At 35.2% G+C, this 23,791-nt stretch overlaps 1 protein-coding gene across 4 annotated transcripts in view; it reads left to right on the forward strand.

Annotated features, from left to right (window-relative positions):
- TMLHE (trimethyllysine hydroxylase, epsilon) overlaps positions 1-23,791 on the forward strand; it is a 108,171-nt gene that overhangs the window by 78,411 nt on the left and 5,969 nt on the right. For all 4 annotated transcript variants that reach the window (XM_014779594.2, XM_087426861.1, XM_087426863.1 and 1 more), the window contains 2 exons: positions 13-132; positions 3,213-3,449. In XM_014779594.2, the coding sequence (XP_014635080.1) occupies positions 13-132; positions 3,213-3,449 (357 nt within the window). The remainder of the gene's footprint in view (positions 1-12; positions 133-3,212; positions 3,450-23,791) is intronic.

Consider the following 23,791-nt stretch of genomic DNA (forward strand, 5'->3'; position numbering starts at 1 on the left):
TTCATTTGACAGAGAAACCATCTATGGGAGGATGTGGTATTTCACTTCAGACTTCTCCAGGGGTGACACTGCATACACCAAGCTAGCTCTGGATCGACACACTGACACTACCTATTTTCAAGAGCCCTGTGGGTAGGTGGATTAGAATTTTCCAGAGTGGAAAATTTCCACATCTTTAGCCCTTCCCTACCTGTTGACTCCTTCCTATCAGCTATATCTTAAATCTCTACTTTTGTACACTTCCTTGGACTCTTTACATATAATGGTCTTGAATAGTTTCTTAATCGTTTTCCATTCTATTTGACTCAAGATCATATCTGCTGATGATGATATGTATGACTTTCTCTTCTAGAAATATGATCATTTTCAAATATCCTAGCTCAGTCTTCTTTAGACTTATAGGAATAACATTTTTTGAAATGATTGAAAATGTACCTTACTACATAAATAGATCTTAATTTTTTTTATTTACATTTTTTCTCAAAGTAATTACAAATAACTTACCAAAAAAAGTATTGACTAATCATCAGTTTTCGAATTTGTACAATTTTCTTATATTTAGTTATTATATTGCAAAGAGGTCAATCTTCCAAACACAGCTGCTTTGGGTATGGTATTAAGAGGAATTTGAATCCAATTTACAAGAAGTTGGAGAGGCGGAATGAATAAAAATAACCTTCTTCACATGGAATCAGAAGCTATTGAGCCAAAGATGATATATACCATACTTTTGTTCCAGCTTTATTGAGATATAATTGACATATAACATTGTGTAAATTTAAGGTGTACAATGTGTTGATTTGATACAGTTATATATTGCAATATGATTACCATCATAGCCAACAGAGAGTAGATCTTAAATGTTCTCATCACAAAAAAGAAATGGTAATTATGTGACGTAATGGATACCATACTTAACTTTCCTGCCATTTGCCACTTATTAGAGGTACCTCTGTGATTGTTATGTTGTTGTTTTTGTTGTTGTTATTCATCTTGCTTCTGCATGCAGGTGATGAGCCCAAGGCACAAAGATATTAGTAAAGTGAGTATATGTATGGATTTATAAAGACAATATGAGAGAGTGATAATACACAATTGATTGTGGTTACATTGATTTCCTTTAAGGGTTTGGAACTTAAGAATGTTTGGTTCGGGGGGGAAGAATAAAACAGCTTTTAGAGATCCTGCTCAATGTTACTGATATATGAAGAGACCAACAGCCCTGGATCCTCATTCTAGGGGATGCAGAAGGAAGAAAGAGGAAATGGGATGAAAAGCAGCTGGACAGGGATTGAGGTTCAAATATTGACTAGGTCTTCTCTCTGACCACTACCAGAGATAAGCAGTTGTCTGTGCATTTAATTTAACCCTTTCTAATCAATGGCAATGACCAAGTACACTAGCAGTACAGTAAGAGTGGTTAAGAGTTCAGGCTATGGCATCAGCCAGACCTGGATTTGCATCCCAGCTGGAACATTTATTAGCTTTGTGATCTTGAAGAAGTAACTTAACCTCTCTGTAACTGTTCGTCTGTAAGTTAGGACTAGTAATACAGCTTATCCATTAGTATTGCCTAGGTATTAAATTACATGATGTATTTATAGCACGTGGCATACTGCCTGACATGTTAAGTGTTTGATAAATACTACCTATTATTATCATTTTATCCATTATCATCGTCATCATCATCATTGTTATATGCCTTGTCCTTTCTAAAGCTACCTTGCTCTGGATCTCATCCTTTTCAGGCCCCTTGGGGATTTTTCTCTCTTATATCTTCAGCCTTTTCATACCTATTGACTCCTTCCTATCAGCTTCTCATATCTTAAATCTCTACTTTTGTACACTTCCTTGGACTCTATCTCCCTCTAGTTACAGCCTTACCTTACTCTTCCCCTTCACAGCCAAAGGGGAATTATTAATAGAATTATCTACAGTCAGTATATTTTCATTCTCACTTCCCATTCACTCCTCAAACCCATAGTCAGCTAGTTTATCCAGCCCCCTCCCAATTAAAATTACTCTCTCCAAAGTCACCAGCAACTAACTTAGTTGCCATACCCAGTGTATACCTTTCAGTCTTCATCTTACTTGACCTCTGGGGCATGCCGTTAACCACTACCTCTTCTTAAATATCTCTTCTTTTCTAGTTTTCCTCCTATCTCTGACCACTTTTCCTCAGCCTCCTGTGCTGGCTTATTTTCCTCTGTCCATGTTCTTCCTAAAGGTTTTCTCCTTGTCCCTCTTTTCTTACTTGAAATGATCTCTCCAAATGACTTCTTCCATGCTCTTGGCTTCAGCTATCATCTACAGACAACTACAAAATCTACCTCTCTTCTGAGTTAAACATCTTCATTTTGCTACTAGGTAATCCTGACCTAGAAGTTTCACAGAAAGCTCAACATGGCCAGAAGTGACCTTTCTCATTTTAATTGTCTTTATATTAGGTTCTCCTTGATTTTATGCCTTCCATTTTTATTTGTTTATTACTTATTTTAGTTTGTTGTTTACTTTTCCTTATTTTTGCATTTTTTCTAAATTACTATTAATTTTATTTTCCCCTTGTTCATTTGAACATTCTACTTCAGTTTTCTAGTCCATTAATAGTCACCTTTCCTTTCTCTGTTAACATTTTCAGGCATATGTAACTCAACTATTTCAACATGTTCCTAGGATGAACTTCTTCCTCAATCTCTCACACCTCCTCATTGTCATCCAATTACACATCTGCCTGGAATGCCGTCTCCTCACCTCAATCTCATCCATCTCCAACACATTTCTTTATACAACACCCCACTAGAATAATTTCCTTTCTGTATGGCCCCCCTATATCTTGTATAAACTCTATTATAGTGCCTATCATATTTTATTGGTACTTATTTGCTTCATCTCTTTTTACTAGACTATGGGCTTCTTTAAAACAGAGACTGTGTCTTACTCACTGATGCCTATATTCCCAGGGTCTAGCACATATAGGCTTTAATATGTGTTGAGTATGTTTAGAAGAAACCTGTAGTGGCATTAATATTTCAAAGCACAAAAATAGTGCAACTAGCTATGAGGGGAAAACAATTAGGAAATGAGATTTATTTCTTCATAAAAATAAAATGCACAAGTAGACTCAGTAATCATTTCGTATACAATTTTCTAAAAATTTGATATGTTCTCTTTTCTCCACTGAACAGAAGAATTTAATTTTTTTCCCTCTTTAGCATTCAAGTGTTTCACTGTCTTAAGCATGAAGGAACAGGTGGCAGGACACTGCTAGTAGATGGATTCTATGCAGCAGAACAGGTACTTCAAAAGGCGCCTGAGGAATTTGAACTCCTCAGCAAAGTGCCATTGAAGCATGAATATATTGAAAATGTTGGAGAATGTCACAACCACATGATTGGGGTTGGGCCAGTCTTAAATATCTACCCATGGAATAAAGAGCTCTATTTGATCAGGTGAGTACCAAAGAACTATCCCCCAATGTAATATATTTACTAAATGTTAGCCTTCTAATATAATGAAAATCCCTAAAATCCTTATATCTGCCACATTTTAATCTTCCTATTCTATACCTTTTTATTAGTACAATTTCTATTCTTATTATAATTCCCATGGAATAATAAATAGCCCAACAGGCAAGGAATACTAGATTTTCGAGGGGCAGATATTTGAGGTAGTATTTAAAAATGAAAACACTATTAAAATCAAAAAGAGTTATTAAATTGTGCTCAGTGACCAAACAGTCCCCAAAGGCATGATGACCACATTTGTCTGTAGCCCAGATTTATGCAAATCTGACCTGTATATCCAATAGTCTACTAGATATCTTCACTTAGATATCTTGTAGGATCATAAAGCACATCATATTTAAAACTGAGCTCATCAAATCCACTCATTTCAAGCCTCCTCTTCCTATACCCACTTGTTGTGAAGATAAAAAATAAATTCTTGCCCTTGCCTTTATCCCTGGATTTTAGGGACTACATAAATACTAATTCACTTCCCTTGGATAAACTCCTCTGGGAAACTCTCTCTCCGTCATCTCTTGTATCCCCATTGCCTAGAACAATGAGTAGGTGCTCAATATTTTTTCCAGCATTTTATTATGAACATTTTTAAACATATAAAAAAGCTGAAAGCATTTACAGGGAAACCCCATAGACCTACTACCTAGATTCTACTATTAAGATATTACTATACTTGCTCTATTACCTATCTATCCCTGTATCCATCTGTCAATTCATCTTTTTTTGATACATTTCAAACTACATTACAGATACGAGTACATATCCCCCTAAAATACTTCAACATTTATATCCTTAAGTAGAGTTCAATATTTGTCTACAGATTTTTTATTTTGAGATAAAATTTACATACAATGATGTTAAAAAATATTAAATATACCCTTGCTAAGTTTTGACAAATGCATACACGTATGTAACCCAAACCCCTATATATAGAGAATATTACCATCACTACAGAAAGTCACCTTCACAGTCCACCCCTGCGCACACACCCCAGAGGAAACCACTGTTTTGATATTTTACCACCATAGATTAGTTTTACCTGTTGTAGAAATTCATACCATAGAATAAACCCATTCTTTTATGAATAAACACCTGGGCTGTTTCCATTTTGGGATTATTATGAATAAAGCTGCCATGAATGTTTATGTAAAAGTATTTTTGTAGATATGTGTTTTCATTCCACTCAGGTAAATACCTAACAGTGGAACTTCTGGGTCATAGAGTACATGAGTATTTAGTTTCATAAGAAACTGAAGAACTTTTACTAAAATGGTTGTTCCATTTTACACTATTGTCAACAATGTATGAGAGTTGTAGCTGCTCCACAGCCTTGTCAGTACTTGGTGTTGTCAGTCTTATTAATTTTAACCATTACGTGGATATATTCCTGGGGTTTTAATTTGCATCATTTTATGACTGATGGTGTTGAGTATCTTTCCATGTGTTTATTTGCCATTCATATATCTTATTTGTGAAGTATTTAGTTAAATCTTTGACCCATTTTTTCATTGGATTGCCTTTTCATTATTGAGTTGTAGGAGTTCTTTATATACCCTGGTCACCAGTTCTTACCTGATATATGTTGTAGGAATATTATCTTCTAGTCTGTGGCTTACCTATTTATTTTTTTAACAGTGTCTTTTGATGAACAGAAAGTTTTACTTTTAATGAAATGTAATTCATCAGTTTTTTCTTTAATGGTAGTTGTGTCTGCGACATGTATAAGAAATCTTTGACTACCCCCATGACATGGTGATATTCTCCTGTGTTTTCTAAAGGTGTTATGGTTTTATCTTTCACATTTAAGTCTGTGATCTATCTCAAATTAATTTTTTCTATGTTGTAAGGTAAGGGTAGAAGTTCATATTTTTTACATATGGATATCTAGGTGTTATAGCACCATTTGTTGAAAATACCTTCCTTTCCCCCATTGGATTGCCTTTACAACTCTGTCAAAAATCAAATGACCATATAAATGTGGGTTTGTTTCTGGGCTCTCTATTTGGTTCCATTATCTATTTGTGGATCCTTATGACAGTTCCACGTTGTCTTAGCTACTGCAGGTTAACAGTAATTCTTGATGTCATATAATATGTTTGTCAACTTTGTTCTTTTTCAAGATTATTTAGGATATTCTAGTTCAGAGGTCTACAAACTTCTCTGTAAAGGGCCAGATAGTAAATATTTTAGGCTTTGTGGGCCATATGGTTTCTACTGCAACTGCTCAATACTGTGGAAGCACAACAGCAGCCATAGGTAATATATAAATGAATGGATATAGCTATGTTCCAATAAAACACTTACAGAAACAGGCGGTGGGCTGGATTTGGCCCACAGACCATAGTTTGCCAACCCCTGTTCTAGATTCTTTATATTTCCATATATATTTTAAAATAAGCTTGTCAGTTTTTTAGGAAAAAGCCTGTTAGGATTGTTATTGGGATTGCTTTGAATCTATGGATCATTTTGGTAAGAATCAATAAACTAACAGTTTTGAGTCTTCCAATCCATGAACTTGAACTATCTATTTATTCAGGTCTTCTTTGATTTCTTTCAGCAGAGTTTTGTAGTATAGAAGATACAGATCTTGTATATCTTTTGTTAATTTTATTCCTAAGTATGTATGTTTTTATGGTATTATAAAATGAAATTTTATTTTCTAATTGTTTGCTGCCATTATGTAAAAACAATTGATTTCTTTTTAAATTAGCATTTTATTCTATAGCCTTGCTAAAGTCATTCATTGTTCTAAGAAGTTTTTATTTTTTAGGTTTCTTGGGATTTTCTATATGGACAATTATGTTGTAGGGACAGTTTTATTTCTTTCTTTCTAATCTATATATAGCTTATGTTGTTTTGCTTGGTTTGGTTGGTTTTTTGTGTTATTGCACTGGCTAGCACCTCCAGTATTATGTTAAATAAGAGTGGTGAGAGTAGACATCCTTAGGATGAAAGTGTTCGGTATTTTCCATGTATGATGTTAGCTGTAAGGGGCTTGGTGATGTCTTTTATTAGTTTGAGGAATTTCCCTTCCAAGTTTACTGAGAGTTTTTTTTTTTAATCGTGAATGCGTATTGCATTTTGATAAATGCTTTATCTTCATTTATCGATTAAAATAATCATGTGATTTTTCTTCTACTTCTACTTCTACTACTTCTTCTACTAATATGGTAAGTTACATAGATTTATTTTCAAATGTTAAACCAACCTGGCACTCCTAAGATAAACTGTACTTGGTCATGATTTATTACTGTACATGCACACACACATATACTTATGTGTGTGTGCATGTGTATGGTAATAGTGTGGATCCAGTCAAGAGATAGATACCACACAGTAGGTTAAACAGGGAATATTTAATAGAAAGAATAATGAGCTATGATAAAAGAGTAACTATAAGATATAAAGAAATTCAGTATAGTACCCTAGGGCTGAGGGAATATCCAAGGAAGAATAAACCTGGAAGGGGTTCAGACCTCCAAGAAAGAGTGTTCAGCCACCTGATATCAGAGAAGTTTACTGGTTTTGCCAGGCAGGAGCTGATCTAGAGTTGCTGAGCAAACAATAGGCCACCCTCCCAGAGTGCAGGCAGGGGAGCAGGCAATCAGCAACTGGTAGTGTGAGTGTGCAAAGGAAGTCTGGGTGCCAGTGAAAGCAGGAAGACTTAAGAGCACATAGATTACACGAGTTGGGAGTAAGGGATGGGAGTTTGCAGAATGACTGTTTAGTGTGTGACTCCACAGAACACAGGAGATTGCATGCAGGTCATGCAGGGGCTTGCCCAGGGAGTCTAGACACGCGGCTGCACGCAGGCCGTGCAAGGGCTCTGGTTTACCATGTCGAGAGAGTTGTGGAAAGTTTATCACCAGGCTGCAAGGTCGCATAGGGACCAAGTCCTGGGCTCCGAGGGCTGGAGCTGCCTGTTATCCTCACACCCACACAGCAGAGAGCCCTGGCCAGGGCCAGAAACAAGAGAACCTCCTTCTCTTGTAGTGTCCCTCCAGCACCCTCTACTGAGAAAGTTTAATATTGTGCTCGCTATAAAGGAGAAATGCTTAAAAGAATTTTTATATCGAGAACATATATGTAAGGATGCATTTGGAACTGAGAAACAATAAATTGGTAATTGACACATATGCATAGCTGGTTTCAGCTTAGTAATATCATGTTGAGAAATTTTGCATCTAGGTTCAAGGGTGATATAGGTCCGCAATTTTCTTTTTTTTGCAATGAGTTTGTCACATTTTGGTATTATACCGATTTTGTAAAACTCTGGTTTACCAAAGAGTTTGTGTAATATTAGTGCTATTTCCACCCTAAATGTTTGCTAGAATTTACCCGGGAAACTGTCTGGGAATGGAGTTTATTTTATGGGAAGGTTTTGGATATTAAATTCGATTTTTTCCATAGATACAGAGCTAGTAAGATTTTCTGTTTCCTCTTTAGTAGTTCTTTCAAGAAATCTGTACATTTTATCTAAGTTGTCAAATTTGTAGTCACAAAGTCATTCATAATATTTTCTTATTATTTTTGTAATATCTATAGGCATTATAGTGATATCAGATTCTTAGTATTGGTAATTTTTGCTCTCTTTCTTCTCATTTAGACTAGCTAAGAGTTTATTGATTTTGTTGGTCATTTCAAAGAGCCACCTTATTGCTTTGTTAATTCTCTCCATTGTTTCTATTTTTTTGATTTATGTTCTTATCTTCATTATTCTCTTATTTTTACATACTTTTGGTTTAGTTCATTCTCATTTTTCTAGTTCCCTAAGGTAGAACCTTAGGTCATTGATTTTATACATTTAGTCTTTTCTAATATAATCATTTAAAGCTATATTTTTACCTCTAAGCCTTTTTAGCTGCGTCTCACAAATATTGATATGTTTTATTTATATGATCAAGTACAAAATATTTTCTAATTTCACTTATATTTTCTTTAACCATGTATTAATTAGAAGTATGTTCTTTAATTTCCAAATATTTGAGATTTTTCTAGGTATCTTATCAATTTCTAATTGAATTCTATTGCCACCGGGAAACATATTCTGTAGATTTTAAGTTTTAAAATTTTATTGTGACTTTGTTTTTGGCCCAGCAGATGGTCTTGAAGAGCATGTGCATATGTTCTGCATTTCTTGGGTGTACTATTTTATAAATATCAATTAGGTCAAGGTATTTGATAGTGTTATTTGATATTCTGTGTCCTTTCTGATTTTTTTGTCTAATTGTTCTGTGACATGCTGAGAGAACAACATTAAAATATCCAAATAATATTGTGTTTTGTCTGTTTCTCCATTTAATTCCATCAGTTTTTGCTTTCATGTACTTTGAATATTTGTTATTAAGCACGTACCCATTTATGATTTTTAGGTCTTCCTGATGAAATGACCTTTTTTCACCCTGAAATGTCCCTCTTGAACTTTGTTTTGAGGTCTATTTTATCAGAAATTAATTTAGCTACTCCAGCCTTCTTATGCTTACTCCTCGCATGCTATTTAATTTTCCATCCTCTTTTTTCTAACTTATCTGTTTTTGTATTTAAAGTGTGGTTTTGTAAACAGCATATACTTCAGTCTGCTTTATCCAGTCTTCCAGTCTGACAGTCTCTTTTAATTGGGTTATTTAGTGCCTTAACATTTTTTAAAGCTTTAAAACTTTTTAAAAGTTTTTATTTGTATATCATAAAATTTATCTGCTTTAAGTGTACAATTCAATGATTATTAGTATATTTACAAAGTTGTGTAACCATTATCACAATCCAGTTTTTGGACATTTCTGTCAACCCAAAAAGTTCCTTTGTGCCCATTAGGCAGTCACTCCCCATTCCCCCACACACACCCCATCCCAGCTCCTGGCAATCACTAATCTATTTTGTCTATGTAGATTTGCCTATTCTGGACATTTCATGTAAAGAGAATCATACAATATGTAGTCTTTTGTGTCAGCTTTCTTTTATTTAGCATAATGTTTTCAAAATTCATCCATGTTGTAATATGTATCAGTTTAATTGCTGAATAGTATTCTATTATATATATCATATTTTGTTTATACATTCGACAATAATGAACATTTGGATTATTTCTAGTTTGGGGCTATTCCAACAAATACTGCTATGAACATTTGTGTACAAGTCTTTGTGTAGCATGTGTTTTCATTTCTCTTGGGTAGAGTTCTAGGAATGTGATTGCTGGTTCATACAATAACTCTATGTTTATCCCTATGAAAAACTGCCAAATTGTTTTCCACACTGTATGTACCAGTTTACGTTCCTGCCAGTTATGTATGAGGACTTCAGTTTTTCCACATCCTCACCAACACTTATTATCTATCTTTTTGATTATAGCTATCCTAGTGGGTGTGAAGTAGTATTCATTGTGGGTTTGATTTGCATTTCCCTGATGACTAATGGTGTTGAGAATCTTTTCATGTGCTTCTTGGCCACTTATATATCTTCTTTAGTCAAATCTTTTGCCTATTTTTAAATTGGATCATTTGTCTTCTTGTTGGTAAATTTATGAGTTCTTTAAATATTCTGGATACAAGTTCCTTATTGGATATATTATTTGCAGCTATTTTTCTCCCAGTCTGTGGCTTGTCTTTTTACTCTCTTGAGTGTGTTCTTCGATGTGCTAAAGTTTTAAGTTTCGATGAAGTCCAAATTATCTATTTTTTTGTTGCTTGTGCTTTTTGTGTTGTATCTAAGAAAGATTTACCTAATCCAAGGTCATGAAGATTTACTTTTATGATCTATTCTAAGAGTTTTATATTTTTAGCTCTTACATTTAGGATTCTGATCCATTTTTTAGTTAATTTTTGTTTATGGTGTTAGCTAAGGGTCCAGCCTCATTCTTTGCATGTGGATGGTTGTTGTCCCAGCACTCTTGTTGAAGAGATTATTGTTTCCCCCATTGAATGGTCTTGGCACTCTTATTGAAAATCAACAATACATAGATATGTGGGTTTACTGCTGATTCTCAGTTCTATAACATTGACCTCTATATGTCTATCCTTATGCCTAGTCCATTAACATTTAATGTAATTATATTTTTTATTGATGTTTTAATAGTTTTTAACATTGTGAAATTTTGCATTGTACATTTTTGTTTCTCCATCACCATATATATGTCTCCCTTCACCCCTTATGCCCACCCCCCACCCCCATTGCCCCTGGTAACGACAATACAGTTTTCTCTGTAGATATGTTGGTTTATATTCCACATATGAGTGAGATCATACAGCGTTTGTCTTTCTCTTTCTGGATTACTTCACTTAACATAATACCCTCCAGGCCCATCCATGTTGTTGCACATGGGACAATTTTGTCTTTTTTATGGCTGAGTAGTATTCCATTGTAGTATTCCATTGTATACCACATTTTCTTGATCCAGTCGTCAGTCGAGGGACACTTAGGTTGCTTCCACTTCTTGGCTATAGTGAATAATGCTGCAATGAACATCAGGGTGCATAAGCCTCTTTGGATTGTTGATTTCAGGTTCGTTGGATAGATTCCCAGTAGTGGGATGGTTGGATCATAGGGCATCTCTATCTTTAATTCTTTGAGGAATCTCCATACTGTTTTCCATAGAGGCTGCACCAGGTTGCATTCCCACCAGCTGTGTTTGAGGGTTCCTGTTTCTCCACATCCTCCCCAACATTTGTTGCTTTTTTGTCTTGGTGATTATAGCCATTCTAACAGGCGTGAGGTGATATCTTAGTGTTGTTTTGATTTGCATTTCCCTGATGATTAATGATGTTGAACATCTTTTCATGTGCCTATTGGCCATCTGTCTATCTTCTTTGGATAAGAGTCTGTTCATTTCCTCTGCCCATTTTTTGATCGGGTTGTTTGTTTTTTTGTTGTTCAGTTGTGTGAGTTCTTTATATATTATGGAGATCAACCGCTTGTCAGATGTATGTTTTGCAAATATTCTCTCCCAGCTGGTGGGTTGTCTGTTCATCTTGATTCTGGATTCGTTTGTCTTGTAGAAGCTCTTTAATCTGATAAAGTCCCACTTTTTTATTTTTTCTTTAGTTTCCCTAGTCTGGGTAGTCATGTCATCTGAGAAGATTCCTTTATGACCAATGTCAAATAGTGTGTTGCCTATATTTTCTTCTATGTGTTTTATAGTTTCAGGTCTCATCTTCAGGTCTTTGATCCATTTTGAGTTAATTTTTGTGAATGGCGATAGCAGATGGTCCACTTTCATTCTTTTGCATGTGGCTGTCCAGTTTTCCCAACACCATTTATTGAAGAGACTTTCCTTTCTCCATTGTATGTTCTTAGCTCCTTTGTTGAAAATTAGCTGTCTGTAGATGTGTGGTTTTATTTCTGGGCTTTCAATTCTGTTCCATTGATCTGTGTGTCTGTTTTTGTACCAGTACCATGCTGTTTTGATTACTATTGCTTTGTAGTATGTTTTGAAGTCAGGGATTGTGATGCCTCCTGCTTTGTTCTTTTTTCTTAGGATTTCTTTAGCTATTCGGGGTCTTCTGTTGCCCCATATGAATTTTAATATTCTTTTTTCTATTTCCGTGAAGAATGTCATTGGGATTCTGATTGGGATTGCATTGAATCTGTAGATTGCTTTAGGTAATATAGACATTTTAACTATGTTTATTCTTACAATCCACGTACATGGGATATCTTTCCATTTCTTTATGTCTTCGTCGATTTCTTTCAATAATGTCTTGTAGTTCTCATTGTATAGGTCTTTCACCTCCTTGGTAAGATTTATTCCTAGGTATTTTATTCTTTTTGATGCAATTGTAAATGGTATTATCTTTTTGAGCTCTCTTTCTGTTAGTTCATTATTAGCATACAGAAATGCAACTGATTTTTGTAGATGGATTTTGTACCCTGTAACTTTGCTGTAGTTGTTGATTATTTCTAATAATTTTCCAACGGATTCTTTAGGGTTTTCTATATATAAAATCATGTCATCTGTGAATAGTGAGAGTTTCACTTGTTCATTACCAATTTGAATTCCTTTTATTCCTTTTTCTTGCCTAATTTCTCTGGCCAAAACCTCCAGTACTATGTTGAACAGGACTGGTGAGAGTGGAGAGCCCTGCCTCGTTCCTGTTCTCAGAGGAATGGCTTTCAGTCTTTCCCCATTAAGTATGATGTTGGCTGTGGGTTTGTCATAAATAGCCTTTATTATGTTGAGGTACTTTCCTTCTATTCCCATTTTGTTGAGAGTTTTTATCATAAATGGATGTTGTATCTTGTCAAATGCCTTCTCTCCATCTATTGAGATGACCATGTGGTTTTTTTTTTTTTTTTTTTTTAAGATTTTATTTATTCATTTTTTTCCCCCCAAAGCCCCAGCAGATAGTTGTATGTCATAGGTTCACATCCTTCTAGTTGCTGTACGTGGGACTCGGCCTCGCGCTGGACGGAGAAGTGGTGCCTTGGGGCGCGCCCGGGATCCGAACCCGGGCCGCCAGCATCAGAGCGCGCGCACTTAACTGCTAAGCCACAGAGCCGGCCCGACCATGTGGTTTTAATTCTTTGTTTTGTTGATGTGATGTATCACGTTGATTGATTTGTGGATGTTGAACCATCCCTGCATCCCTGGTATAAATCCCTGGTATAAAGATCATGGTGTATGATCTTTTTAATGTATTGCTGTATTCGGTTTGCCAATATTTTGTTGAGGATTTTTGCATCTATGTTCATCAGCGATATTGGCCTGTAATTTTCTTTCTTTGTATTGTCTTTGTCTGGCTTTAGTATCAGGGTGATGTTGGCCTCATAGAATGATTTAGGAAGTGTTCCATCTTCCTGTATTTTTTGGAATAGTTTGAGAAGTATGGGTATTAAATCTTCTTTGAATGTTTGGTAAAATTCACCAGAGAAGCCATCTGGTCCTGGACTTTTATTTTTTGAGAGGTTCTTGATTAGTATTTCAGTCTCTTTACTTGTGATTGGTCTATTCAGATTCTCCATTTCTTCTTGGTTCAGTTTTGGGAGGTTGTATGAGTCTAAGAATTTATCCATTTCTTCTAGATTGTCCAATTGGTTGGCATATAATTTCTCATAGTATTCTCTGATAATCCTCTGTATTTCAGTGGTATCCATTGTAATTTCTCCTCTTTCATTTCTAATTTTCTTTACTTGAGCCTTTTCTCTTTTTTTCTTAGTAAGCCTGGCTAAGGGTTTGTTGATTTTGTTTATCTTCTCAAAGAACCAACTCTTTCTTTCATTAATCTTTTCTACTGTTTTTTTGGTCTCAATTTCATTTATTTCTGCTCTGATTTTTATTATTTCTCTCCTTCTGCTGACTTTGGGCTTTGTTTGTTCTTCTTTTTCTACTTCTGTTAGGTGTAATTTAAGATTGCTTATTTGGGCTTTTTCTTGTTTGTTAAAGTGGGCTTGTATCGCTATGAGTTTCCCTCTCAGGACTGCTTTTGCTGCATCCAATATGATTTGGTATGGCATATTTTCATTTTCATTTGTTTCCAGATAGTTTTTGATTTCTCCTTTAATTTCATCAATGATCCATTGGTTGTTCAGTAACAGGTTGTTTAATCACCACATTTTTGTCACTTTCCCAGGTTTTTTTTCGTGGTTCATTTCCAGTTTCATAGCATTATGGTCTGAAAAGATGCTTGTTATGATTTCAATCTTCTTAAATTTATTGAGGCTTGCTTTGTTTCCCAACATACGGTCAATCCTTGAGAATGTTCTGTGTGCACTTGAGAAGAATGTGTAGTCAGCTGTTTTTGGATGGAGTGCTCTGTATATGTCTACTAGGTCCATCTCGTCCAGTTTTTCATTTAAGTCTGCTATTTCTTTATTGACTTTTTGTCTGGATGATCTATCTATTGATGTAAGTGGGGTATTAAGATCCCCTACTATTATTGTGTTGTTGTCAATGTCTCCCTTTAGGTTTGTTAATAGTTGCTTTATGTACATTGGTGCTCCTATGTTGGGTGCATATATATCTATAAGTGATATGTCTTCTTGGTGGAGTGTCCCTTTTATCATTATATATTTCCCTTCTTTGTCTCTCTTAACCTGTTATATCTTGAAGTCTACTTTGTCTGATATGAGTATGGCAACACCTGCTTTCTTTTGTTTGCCATTAGCTTGGAGTATTGTCTTCCATCCTTTCACTCTGAGCCTGTGCTTGTCTTTAGAGCTGAGATGTGTTTCCTGGAGGCAGCATATTGTTGGGTCTTGCTTTTTAATCCATCCTGCCACTCTGTATCTTTTGATTAGACAGTTCAATCCATTTACATTTAGGGTAATTATTGATATATGAGGGCTTAATGTTGCTGTTTTGTCACTTATTTTCTGGTTCTTTTGCATTTCCTTTGTTTCTTGTCCCATTTGTTTCGGACTGCCAATTCAGTTTGGTTGTTCTGTCTTATGACTCTTCTAGTTTTCTCTTTGTTTATCATATGTGATTTTGTTTTGATTGTTTAGTGGTTACCTTGAGGTTTGTGTAAAAAATCTTGTGTATGAGATAGTCCATTATCTGATGGCCTCCTATTTCCTTATACTAAGTCAATTCAATCACTTTCCTCTTCCCCTTCTAAGTCGTTCTTGTTATGCCTTATTCTATCTTGTGTTGTGGGTGTGTGTTTACAGTGATGAGGTTAAATTTGTTTTTGGTGAATTCCTTCCTTTGATCTTTGATTTTGGTATTTAAGTGGTTGCTAAGCTACTCCAGTAAAGATCTACTATTTTTCTGAGTTTGTCTACCTATTTTTCTCCTTGCTCCAAGCTTTATATTCCCTTTCTCTTCTATTTTCAGGTCTGAGGACCTTCTTGAGTATTTCTTGTAGTGGGGATCTCGTGTCCATGAACTCCCTTAGCTTTTGTTTGTCTGGGAAAGTTACTATTTCTCCATCATATTTGAAGGATATTTTTGCTGGATAGAGTATTCTTGGCTGAAAGTTTTTGTCTTTCAGTATTTTGAATATATCATTCCAGTCTCTCCTAGCCTGTAAAGTTTCTGTTGAGAAATCCGCTGAGAGGCTGATGGGAGTTCCTTTGTACGTTATTTTTTGTTTTTTTCTAGCTGCCCTTAATATTGTGTCTTTGTCATTGACTTTGCCCAGCCTTACCACTAGGTGTCGTGGAGTGGGCCTTTGCCTGTTGACGTATTTAGGTGATCTGTTGGCTTCACTTACTGGTATTTCCCGCTCCTTCCCCAGATTTGGGAAATTCTCAGCTATTATTTCCTTGAATAGGCTCTCTGTTCCTCGTTCTCTCTCTTTTCCCTCAGGAATACCTATAATTCTTATGTTACATTTCCTAACAGAGTCAGATATTTATCGGAGACTTTCTTCATTTCTTTTTAGTCTTAGTTCTCTCTCCTCTTCCATCTGGAGCATATCTGTATTCCTATCATCTATAATGCTAATTCTTTCCTCCATATTGTCAGCTCTGTTCTTTAAAGATTCCAGATTCTCCTTTGTCTCCTCCATTGTGTTCTTCTTCTCCATCAGTACTGATTGGTTTTTCTTTATGATTTCAATCTCTTTTGTGAAGAAACTCCTAATCTCATTCAATTGTTTGTCTGTGTTGTCTCGTATTTCGTTGAGTGTGTTTATGATAGCTGTTTATGATAGCTATTTTGAAATCTCTGTCGTTTAGGTTATGGATTTCTGTGTCTTCAGGGTTGGTTTCTGGGTGCTTGTCATTTTCCTCTGGTCTGGTGATTTCCTGTATCTTTTCATTGTGGTTCCTGTATTGGCTTTGTATTTCCTCATTCTGGAAATATCTGGTTGCAATTTCCATCCGCAGCCACTGTGTGGGGGTAAAGGGCTGTGGAATCTGAGCATCCTGCACTCTGCTGAGGCTGTTCACTGCGATCCGCAGTTTGCTTGGTGTGGTCTGGTTGGCTGAGCTGCAGGGTCTGGTTTGCGCGGAGGGGGGGCCTCTCTCTTTTGCCCACTGGGTCCCTGGCATGGGGGGCTTCTCATTTGCCCTTCGTTACCCACTCTCTGGGGTGCTCAGATGTTGATGGTACCCCGTAGCAGTTCTGAGTCCTCTGTGTGGGAGTTTCCCACTGTCTGTGAAAGCCCGAAGAGCTAGTTTCCCCACAGAGGGCCGCCCCTCCCCCCTCTCTAGGAGCTGCACGGACCGGGATCGCTGATCTGATGGGGAGGGAGAGGAGTTCTCCTTACATCTCCCCACTTCCTCTGGGGGCCCAGCACATTCTACTCTCAGATGTGCGGCAGTGTGGATCTTTCCGATCTTGCTTTTCACTGTCTAGGATTCCGTTGTTGGTCTGTGACTGTTCCTTTTGTTGTATCTTATCAGGGGAAGAGTTTATGGGAAAGCTCACTCCGCCATGATGCTGACGTCACTCTCTGTAATTATATTTTTTATTTTTAATCTTTTGTTTTCTCTTTACCCGATCTATTTTTTCCTCTGTTACTCCTTTCTTTACTTCTTATGGATTATTTTAATATATTTTTTGAATTATATTTTAATTTATGCACCACGTAAACTTTTTTTCTGGCAGTTTTCAAGATTTTCCCTATATGTTTGGTTTGCAGCAATTTGGCTATGATGTTCCTAGGTGTGGTTCTCTTTGTATTCATCCTAATGAGAATTCTCTGAGCTTCTTGAATCTGTAAGTTTATGTCTTTCACCAAATTTTGGTCATTATTTCTTCAAATTTTTTTCTTCTCCATTTTCTGTCTTCTCTTTCTGGAACTCCAGTTACACACGTGTCAGAACTTTTGATATTGTACAACAGGTCCCTGATGTTCTGTTCATTTTCTTTTCAAAATATTTTTATCTTTTCTTTAGATAGATTAAATAAAATTATCCAGTTTTCAAAATCACAGACTCTTATCTGCCAACATCATTCTATTGTTAAGCCCATCTAGTGAATGTTTTTATTCAGATATTGTATTTTATGGTTCTAAAATTTACATTTGGTTCTTTTTTATCGTTTCTAGTTCTTTGCTGAGAGTTTCCATCCCTTCATTACAAGCATATTTTTCTTTACCTCATTGATTGTAGTGATAATAGCTGCTTTAAAGTCCTTGTTGAATAATTCCAATATCTGGGACATATCCAGATGGACCTTTGCTGATTGTCTTTCCTCTTGATAATAGGTTACATTTTTCTGGTTCTTGTTACATTGGAAAATTTTGGGTTTTAATCTGGAGAATGTGAATATTATGTTATTGGGACTCCAGATTCTGTTATATTTCTCCAAAGAATGTTGATTTTGGGTTATTTTTAAGAGGCAGTTAATTTATTTGTACTCAAAATTCAAACTCTGTTCTATGATAGCTCAAATTTATGCTCAGTTATTTTATCTCTAGATGTAATTCTGGGAGTTTGTCTTGCACTTGTGCAATTCAGGGGCCATCCAGGTATTTGGGCAGAGCTTATACATAGAATTTAGCACTCTCCTCTGATTCTCTCCTTTCCAGGATTTCCCCTTCACTTTCTGGTGGCAGTGAAACTCTATGCTCTAGGTCTTTGGGCCAGAAAGTCTAAGAGATTTCTTTTGGGGTTTTTACTATCCTGTATGGTGCAGGCTGTGGCATGCCCTCAGGCAAGATGCCATGAAAATGGGAAACTCACCCAGTGTAGTTCCTTTCTTCCAAGTGTCGACTCCCCTCCAGAATCTGCCTCTACAGTATCTTCAGGCAATTGTTTTTTGTGATTTGCCCAGAGTTTTTAATTGTCACCTATGAGAGGAGGGGATTGATCCAATAAAAATTTACTTAGTCATTACCAGACGCAGAACACAGTGCTCAATATTTTTTCATAAAATAAAAATATAGCATGCTTTGTATATAAATAAGCTTTTTCTATAAATGAGATATTGTAACAGGTGCAATGACTATTCATGTTTTAAAACTTATTAAACATTTTAGAGCAAGGGATATTAAAATGAAAATATTTACATATACTGTTTACCTGTCCTTCAGCCATTATTATTCAAAGCTTAGTCTAACTCTGTCTTCCAAGTCTAACTAACTCACTGTGAGGACTTTCATGGATTTTAGGGCTTGTTTTTATGGCTTGACATAGCTACCTAGTGTTTATTTTAGCTAATATTATTGACCTCCTGTGTGTCAAGCACAGTGTTAATGTGTAATAGGTAATGCTTTATATAATCCTCATAACCATATAAAGTAGTTATTATTATTCTCAGTTTTCAGGTGGGGAAACTGAGGCTCAAGGAGATCAAATAGTTTCTCTAAGGTCACATATCTGAACTGGGATTGTAACAGTGATCTATCTGACTACAGTGCCCATCATCTTTCACTTGTACCTCAGCACATCAAATGCATTTTCCATTCTGTCACTGAGCTGTCTTTACTTGGAAAATCTTCAATTGTCTGTCAACTAATGAGAAGAATAGCTTAATTAAGACTTCCTAGCTTTTCTTATCAGATAAGTATCTGCTTTATTTGCTTTTCTCTACATCCAGGTCTTTCTTGTATCATACCAAAGCAGAAAAAAGAGGAAAATTACACAATAATATGATGACATTACTTTGTGCAAAAGTCCATAAATCATCTTATTTTAATCAGAAGAACATTGCAAATCCATTTCACTAATCTCTAATAAGCTTTTCCTGCTGCTTCCTGCTATCAGCCTTACAAAATAACATCATATATTATAAATAGTGAATACTAGATCCCATGTGACCTTGGGCAAATCACAATGCCTTATCTTTATGTCCGTTATCTATAAAGTAAGATAATAATTAATAGCTGTACTACTTACCTCACAGGGTTATCAGATACAGGGTCAGTGAGATTGTATATATGAAACACTTATAAACTGTAAATCTTATTTGAAGTCAAGAGATTACAATTATGATCTGTAAAAAGTTGACCTTATGAACCAGCATACACAGGAATTAGATTATTGTCCTGCTCTTCTGGTACAAACAATGAGTTAAAGTATTAAAGTCTGATTTTAAAACCACTCTGCTACTTATAAACTGTAAAAAGTTTAGCTTCTCTAAGTTTCAGTTGCCTTACATATAAAAGGAAGCTAATACCACCTTCCTTTCTGGGGTGATAAAATTATTAAATGAAATAATATTTTTGCAAATACCTAACACAGCACTGAGGGTTTCTGAAAATGTCAATGGGTGTCAAGACCCTGGTGAAGACTATGCTTCCTCACCCCATTTTTCCTATGGGATGAAGGACTACTATATGAATTCTTTCATTTGATCTTTCATTGTGAGATCAGCTAAGCAGATGTTATTATGCTTATTTTATATAAGAAAAAAAGTAAGAATATTGGCTCTGATTGTGCCATGTACTATCTAACATTAATGAATACTGTTTGATGTCCAAAAAAGATACCATTAAATGTTTACTTCTCTTTGAAAAGAATAACTTTGGCAATATCTATTAAAGCTGAGCTTACACATACCTTATGACCCAGTGATTCTATTCTTAAGTTTATATCAAACATAAATGAATATATATGTTCACCAAAAGACAAGTAATGGAATGTTCATAGAAACACTATTTTTTTATTTTTTCCAGTTTTATTGGGATATAATTGACATATAACATTGTATTAGAGTAAGGTATACAACATGATGATTTGATATATGCATATACTGCAAAATGATCACTGCAATAAGTCTAGTTAACATCCATCACCACATAGTTACAAATTTTTATTTCTTGTGATGATAACTTTTAAGATTTACTCTATTAGCAACTTTCAAATATGCAATACCATATTGTTAACTATAGTCACCATGCTGTACATTACATCCCCAGAACTTGTTTATCTTATAACTTGAAGTTTGTACCTTTTGACCCCCTTCACCCATTTCCCACAGCCTCCATCCCCACCTCTGGCAACCACCAATCTGTTCTTAGTTTCTGTGAGTTTACTTTTTTTAGATTCCGCGTATAAGTGGAATCATATAGTATTTATTTTTCTCTGTCTGACTTCTTTCCCTTAGCATAATGCCCTCAAGTTCCATCTCTGTTGTCGCAAATGGCAATATTTCCTTCTTTTCTATGGCTGAATAATTTTTTTTATCCATTTGTCCATCAATGAATGCATAGGTTGTTTCCATGTCTTAGCTGTCATAAATAATGCTGCAATGAACATGGGGGTGCAGATATCTCTTTGAGATAGTGTTTTTATTTTCTTCAGATATAGGACCAGAAGTGGAATTTGTGGATCATATGGTAGTTGTATTTTTAATTTTGGGGGGAACCTCCATACTGTTTCCCATAGTGGCTGCACCAATTTACTTTCCCACCAACAGTGCACAAGGGTTCCCTTTTCTTCACATCCTCATACTTGTTATCTCTTGTCTTTTTGATGACAGCCATTCTAACAGGTGTTTGGTGATTATCTCACTGTGGTTTTGATTTGCATTTCTCTGATATTAGTGATGTTGATCACTTTTCACATACCTGTTGCCATTTGTATGTCTTCTTTGTAAAAATGTCTATTCAGATCCTCTGCCTATTTTTTAATCAGATTTTGTTTTTTGCTATTGAGTTGTATGAATTCTTTATATATTTTGGATATTAACCACTTATCAGATATAAGATTTGAAAATATATTCTCTCATTCCATGGATTGCCTTTTCATTTTGTTGATGGTTTCCTTTGTTGTGCAAAAGCTTTTTAGTTTGATGTAATCCCATTTGTTTAATTTTGCCTTTGTTGCCTTTGCTTTATTTGTCAAATCCAAAAAATCATTGCCAAGACTGAAGTCAAGGAATTACCCCCTGTGTTTTCTTCTAGGAGTTTTATGGTGTCAGGTCTTACATTCAGGTCTTTAATTCATTTTGAATAGATATTTGTGTGTGGTGTAAGATAGGGGTCTGGTTCCATTGTTTTGCATGTGGCTGTCCAGTTTTCCCAACACTGTTTATTGAAGAGACTATTCTTTCCCCATTGAGGATTTTTGGCTCCCTTGTCAAATATTAGTTGACCATATATGCATGGGCTTATTTCTGGGCTCTCTATTCTGGTCTATCAGTCTATGTGTCTGTTTTAATGCCAGTACCATACTGTTTTGATTATGATACCTTTTTAACATAGTTTGAAATCAGGAAGTATGATGCCTCCAGCTTTGTTCATCTTTCTCAAGATTGCTTTGGCTTTCAGGGGTCTTTTGTGGTTCCATACAAATTTTAGGATTGCTTTTTCTGTTTCTGTGGCAAATGGCATTGGAATTTTGATAAGGATTACATTGAATCTCTAGATTGCTTTGGGTCGTGTGGATATTTAACAATATTAATTCTTTCAATCCATAAGCATGGAATGTCTCTCCATTTATTTATGTCATTTTCAGTTTCTTTCATGAATGTCTTATAAGTTTTAGTGTATAGATCTTTCATTTCTTTGGTTAAATTTATTCCTATTTTATTCATTTTGATACAATTGTAAATGGGATTGTTTTCTTAATTTCTCTTTCTGATAGTTTGTTGTTAGGGCATAGAAATGAAACTGATTTTTACATATTGATTTTGTATCCTGCAACTTTACTGAATTTGTTTATTAGTTCTAACAGTTTTTTGGTGGATTCTTTCGGATTTTCTATATATAATATTATGTCATCTGCAAATAGAGACAGTTTTACTTCTTCCTTTCTGATGTGAATGCCTTTTATTTTCTTTTTCTTGCCTAATCACTCTGGCTAGGACTTCCAGTACTATGTTGAATAAGAGTGGTGAGAGTGGGCATCCTTGTCTTGTTCCTGATTGTAGAGGAAAAGCTTTCAGCTTTTCACCATTGAGTATGATGTTAGCTGTGGGCTTGTTATATATGGCCTTTGTTACATTGAGTTACATTTCCTCTATACCCACTTTGTTGAGCATTTTAATCATGAATGGATGTTGAGTTTTGTGAAATGCTTTTTCTGCATCTATTGAGATGATCATGTGATTTTTATCCTTCATTTTGTTAATGTGGTGTATCACATTGATTGATTTACAGATGTTAAACCATCCTTGCATCCCTGGAATAAATTCCACTTGATCATGGTGTATGGTCTTTTTAATGTATTGTTGAATTCAGGTTGCTAATATTTTTTTGAGAAATTTTGCATCTATGTTCATCAGTGATATTGACTTATAGTTTTCTTTTCTTGTAGTTTCCTTATCTGTTTTTGGTATCAGGGTAATGCTGGCCTCATGAAATGAGTTTGGAAGTGTTCCCTCCTCTTCAACTTTTTGGAAGAGTTTGAGGTTTGGTATTAATTCTTTAAATGTTTGGTAGAATGTACCAGTGAAGCCATCTTTTTGGGGATGTTTTTGATTACTGATTCAATCTCCTTACTAGTAATTGGTCTGTTCAGATTTTCTATTTCTTCATGATTCAGTCTTGGTTGGTTGTATGTTTCTAGGAATTTTTATCCATTTCTTCTAGGTTGTCCAAATTGTTGGTGTATAATTGTTCTTAGTAGTCTCTTATGATCAGTTGTATTTCTGTGCTATCAGTTGTAATGTCTCCTCTTGCATTTATAATTTTATTTATTTGAGTCCTCCATCTTTTTTTCTTGTAAGTCGAGCTATAGGTTTGTCTATTTTATCTTTTCAAAAGATCATCTTTCAGTTTTATTGATCTTTTCTATTGTCTTTTTCATCTCTATTTCATTTATTTCCACTCTAATGTTTGTTATTTCCCTCCATCTACTAACTCTTATCTTTGTTATTTCCTTCCTTCTACTAACTTTGGGCTTCATTTGTTCTTCTTTTTCTTGTTCCTTGATGTGTAAAGTTAGGTTGTTCATTTGAGATCTTTCTTGTTTCTTAATGTAGGTGTTTATTGCCATGAACTTCCCTCTTAGAACTGCTTTTGCTGCATCCCATAAGTTTTGGTATCTTGTATTTCCATTTTCATTTGTCTCAAGATATTTTTTGATTTCTCTTCTGATTTCTTCGTTGACCCATTGGTTATTGAGTAACATGTTGTTTAATCTCCACATATTTGTGAATTTTCCAGTTTTTTTCTTGTGATTGATTTCTAGTTTCATAACATCATGGTCAGAAAAGATACTTGATATGATTTCAATCTTCAAATCTTTTAAAAAGATTTAAGATCTTTTCATATCTCTTTAATAACATATGTTCTATCCTGGAGAATGTTCCACATGCACTTGAGAAGAATGTGTATTCTGCTGCTGTTGGATGAAATGTTCTATAAATGTCTGTTAAGTCCATCTGGTCTAATGTGTCATTCAAGTCCAGTGTGTCCATATTGATTTTCTTTTGGATTATCTCTTCTCTGTTTGAAAGTGGGGTATTGAAGTCCCCTACTATTATTGTATTCTTGTCTATTTCT

The sequence above is a fragment of the Ceratotherium simum genome, chromosome X (assembly GCF_057802395.1).
Source record: "Ceratotherium simum simum isolate JZ-2026a chromosome X, ASM5780239v1, whole genome shotgun sequence".
NCBI classification, from domain to species: domain Eukaryota; kingdom Metazoa; phylum Chordata; class Mammalia; order Perissodactyla; family Rhinocerotidae; genus Ceratotherium; species Ceratotherium simum.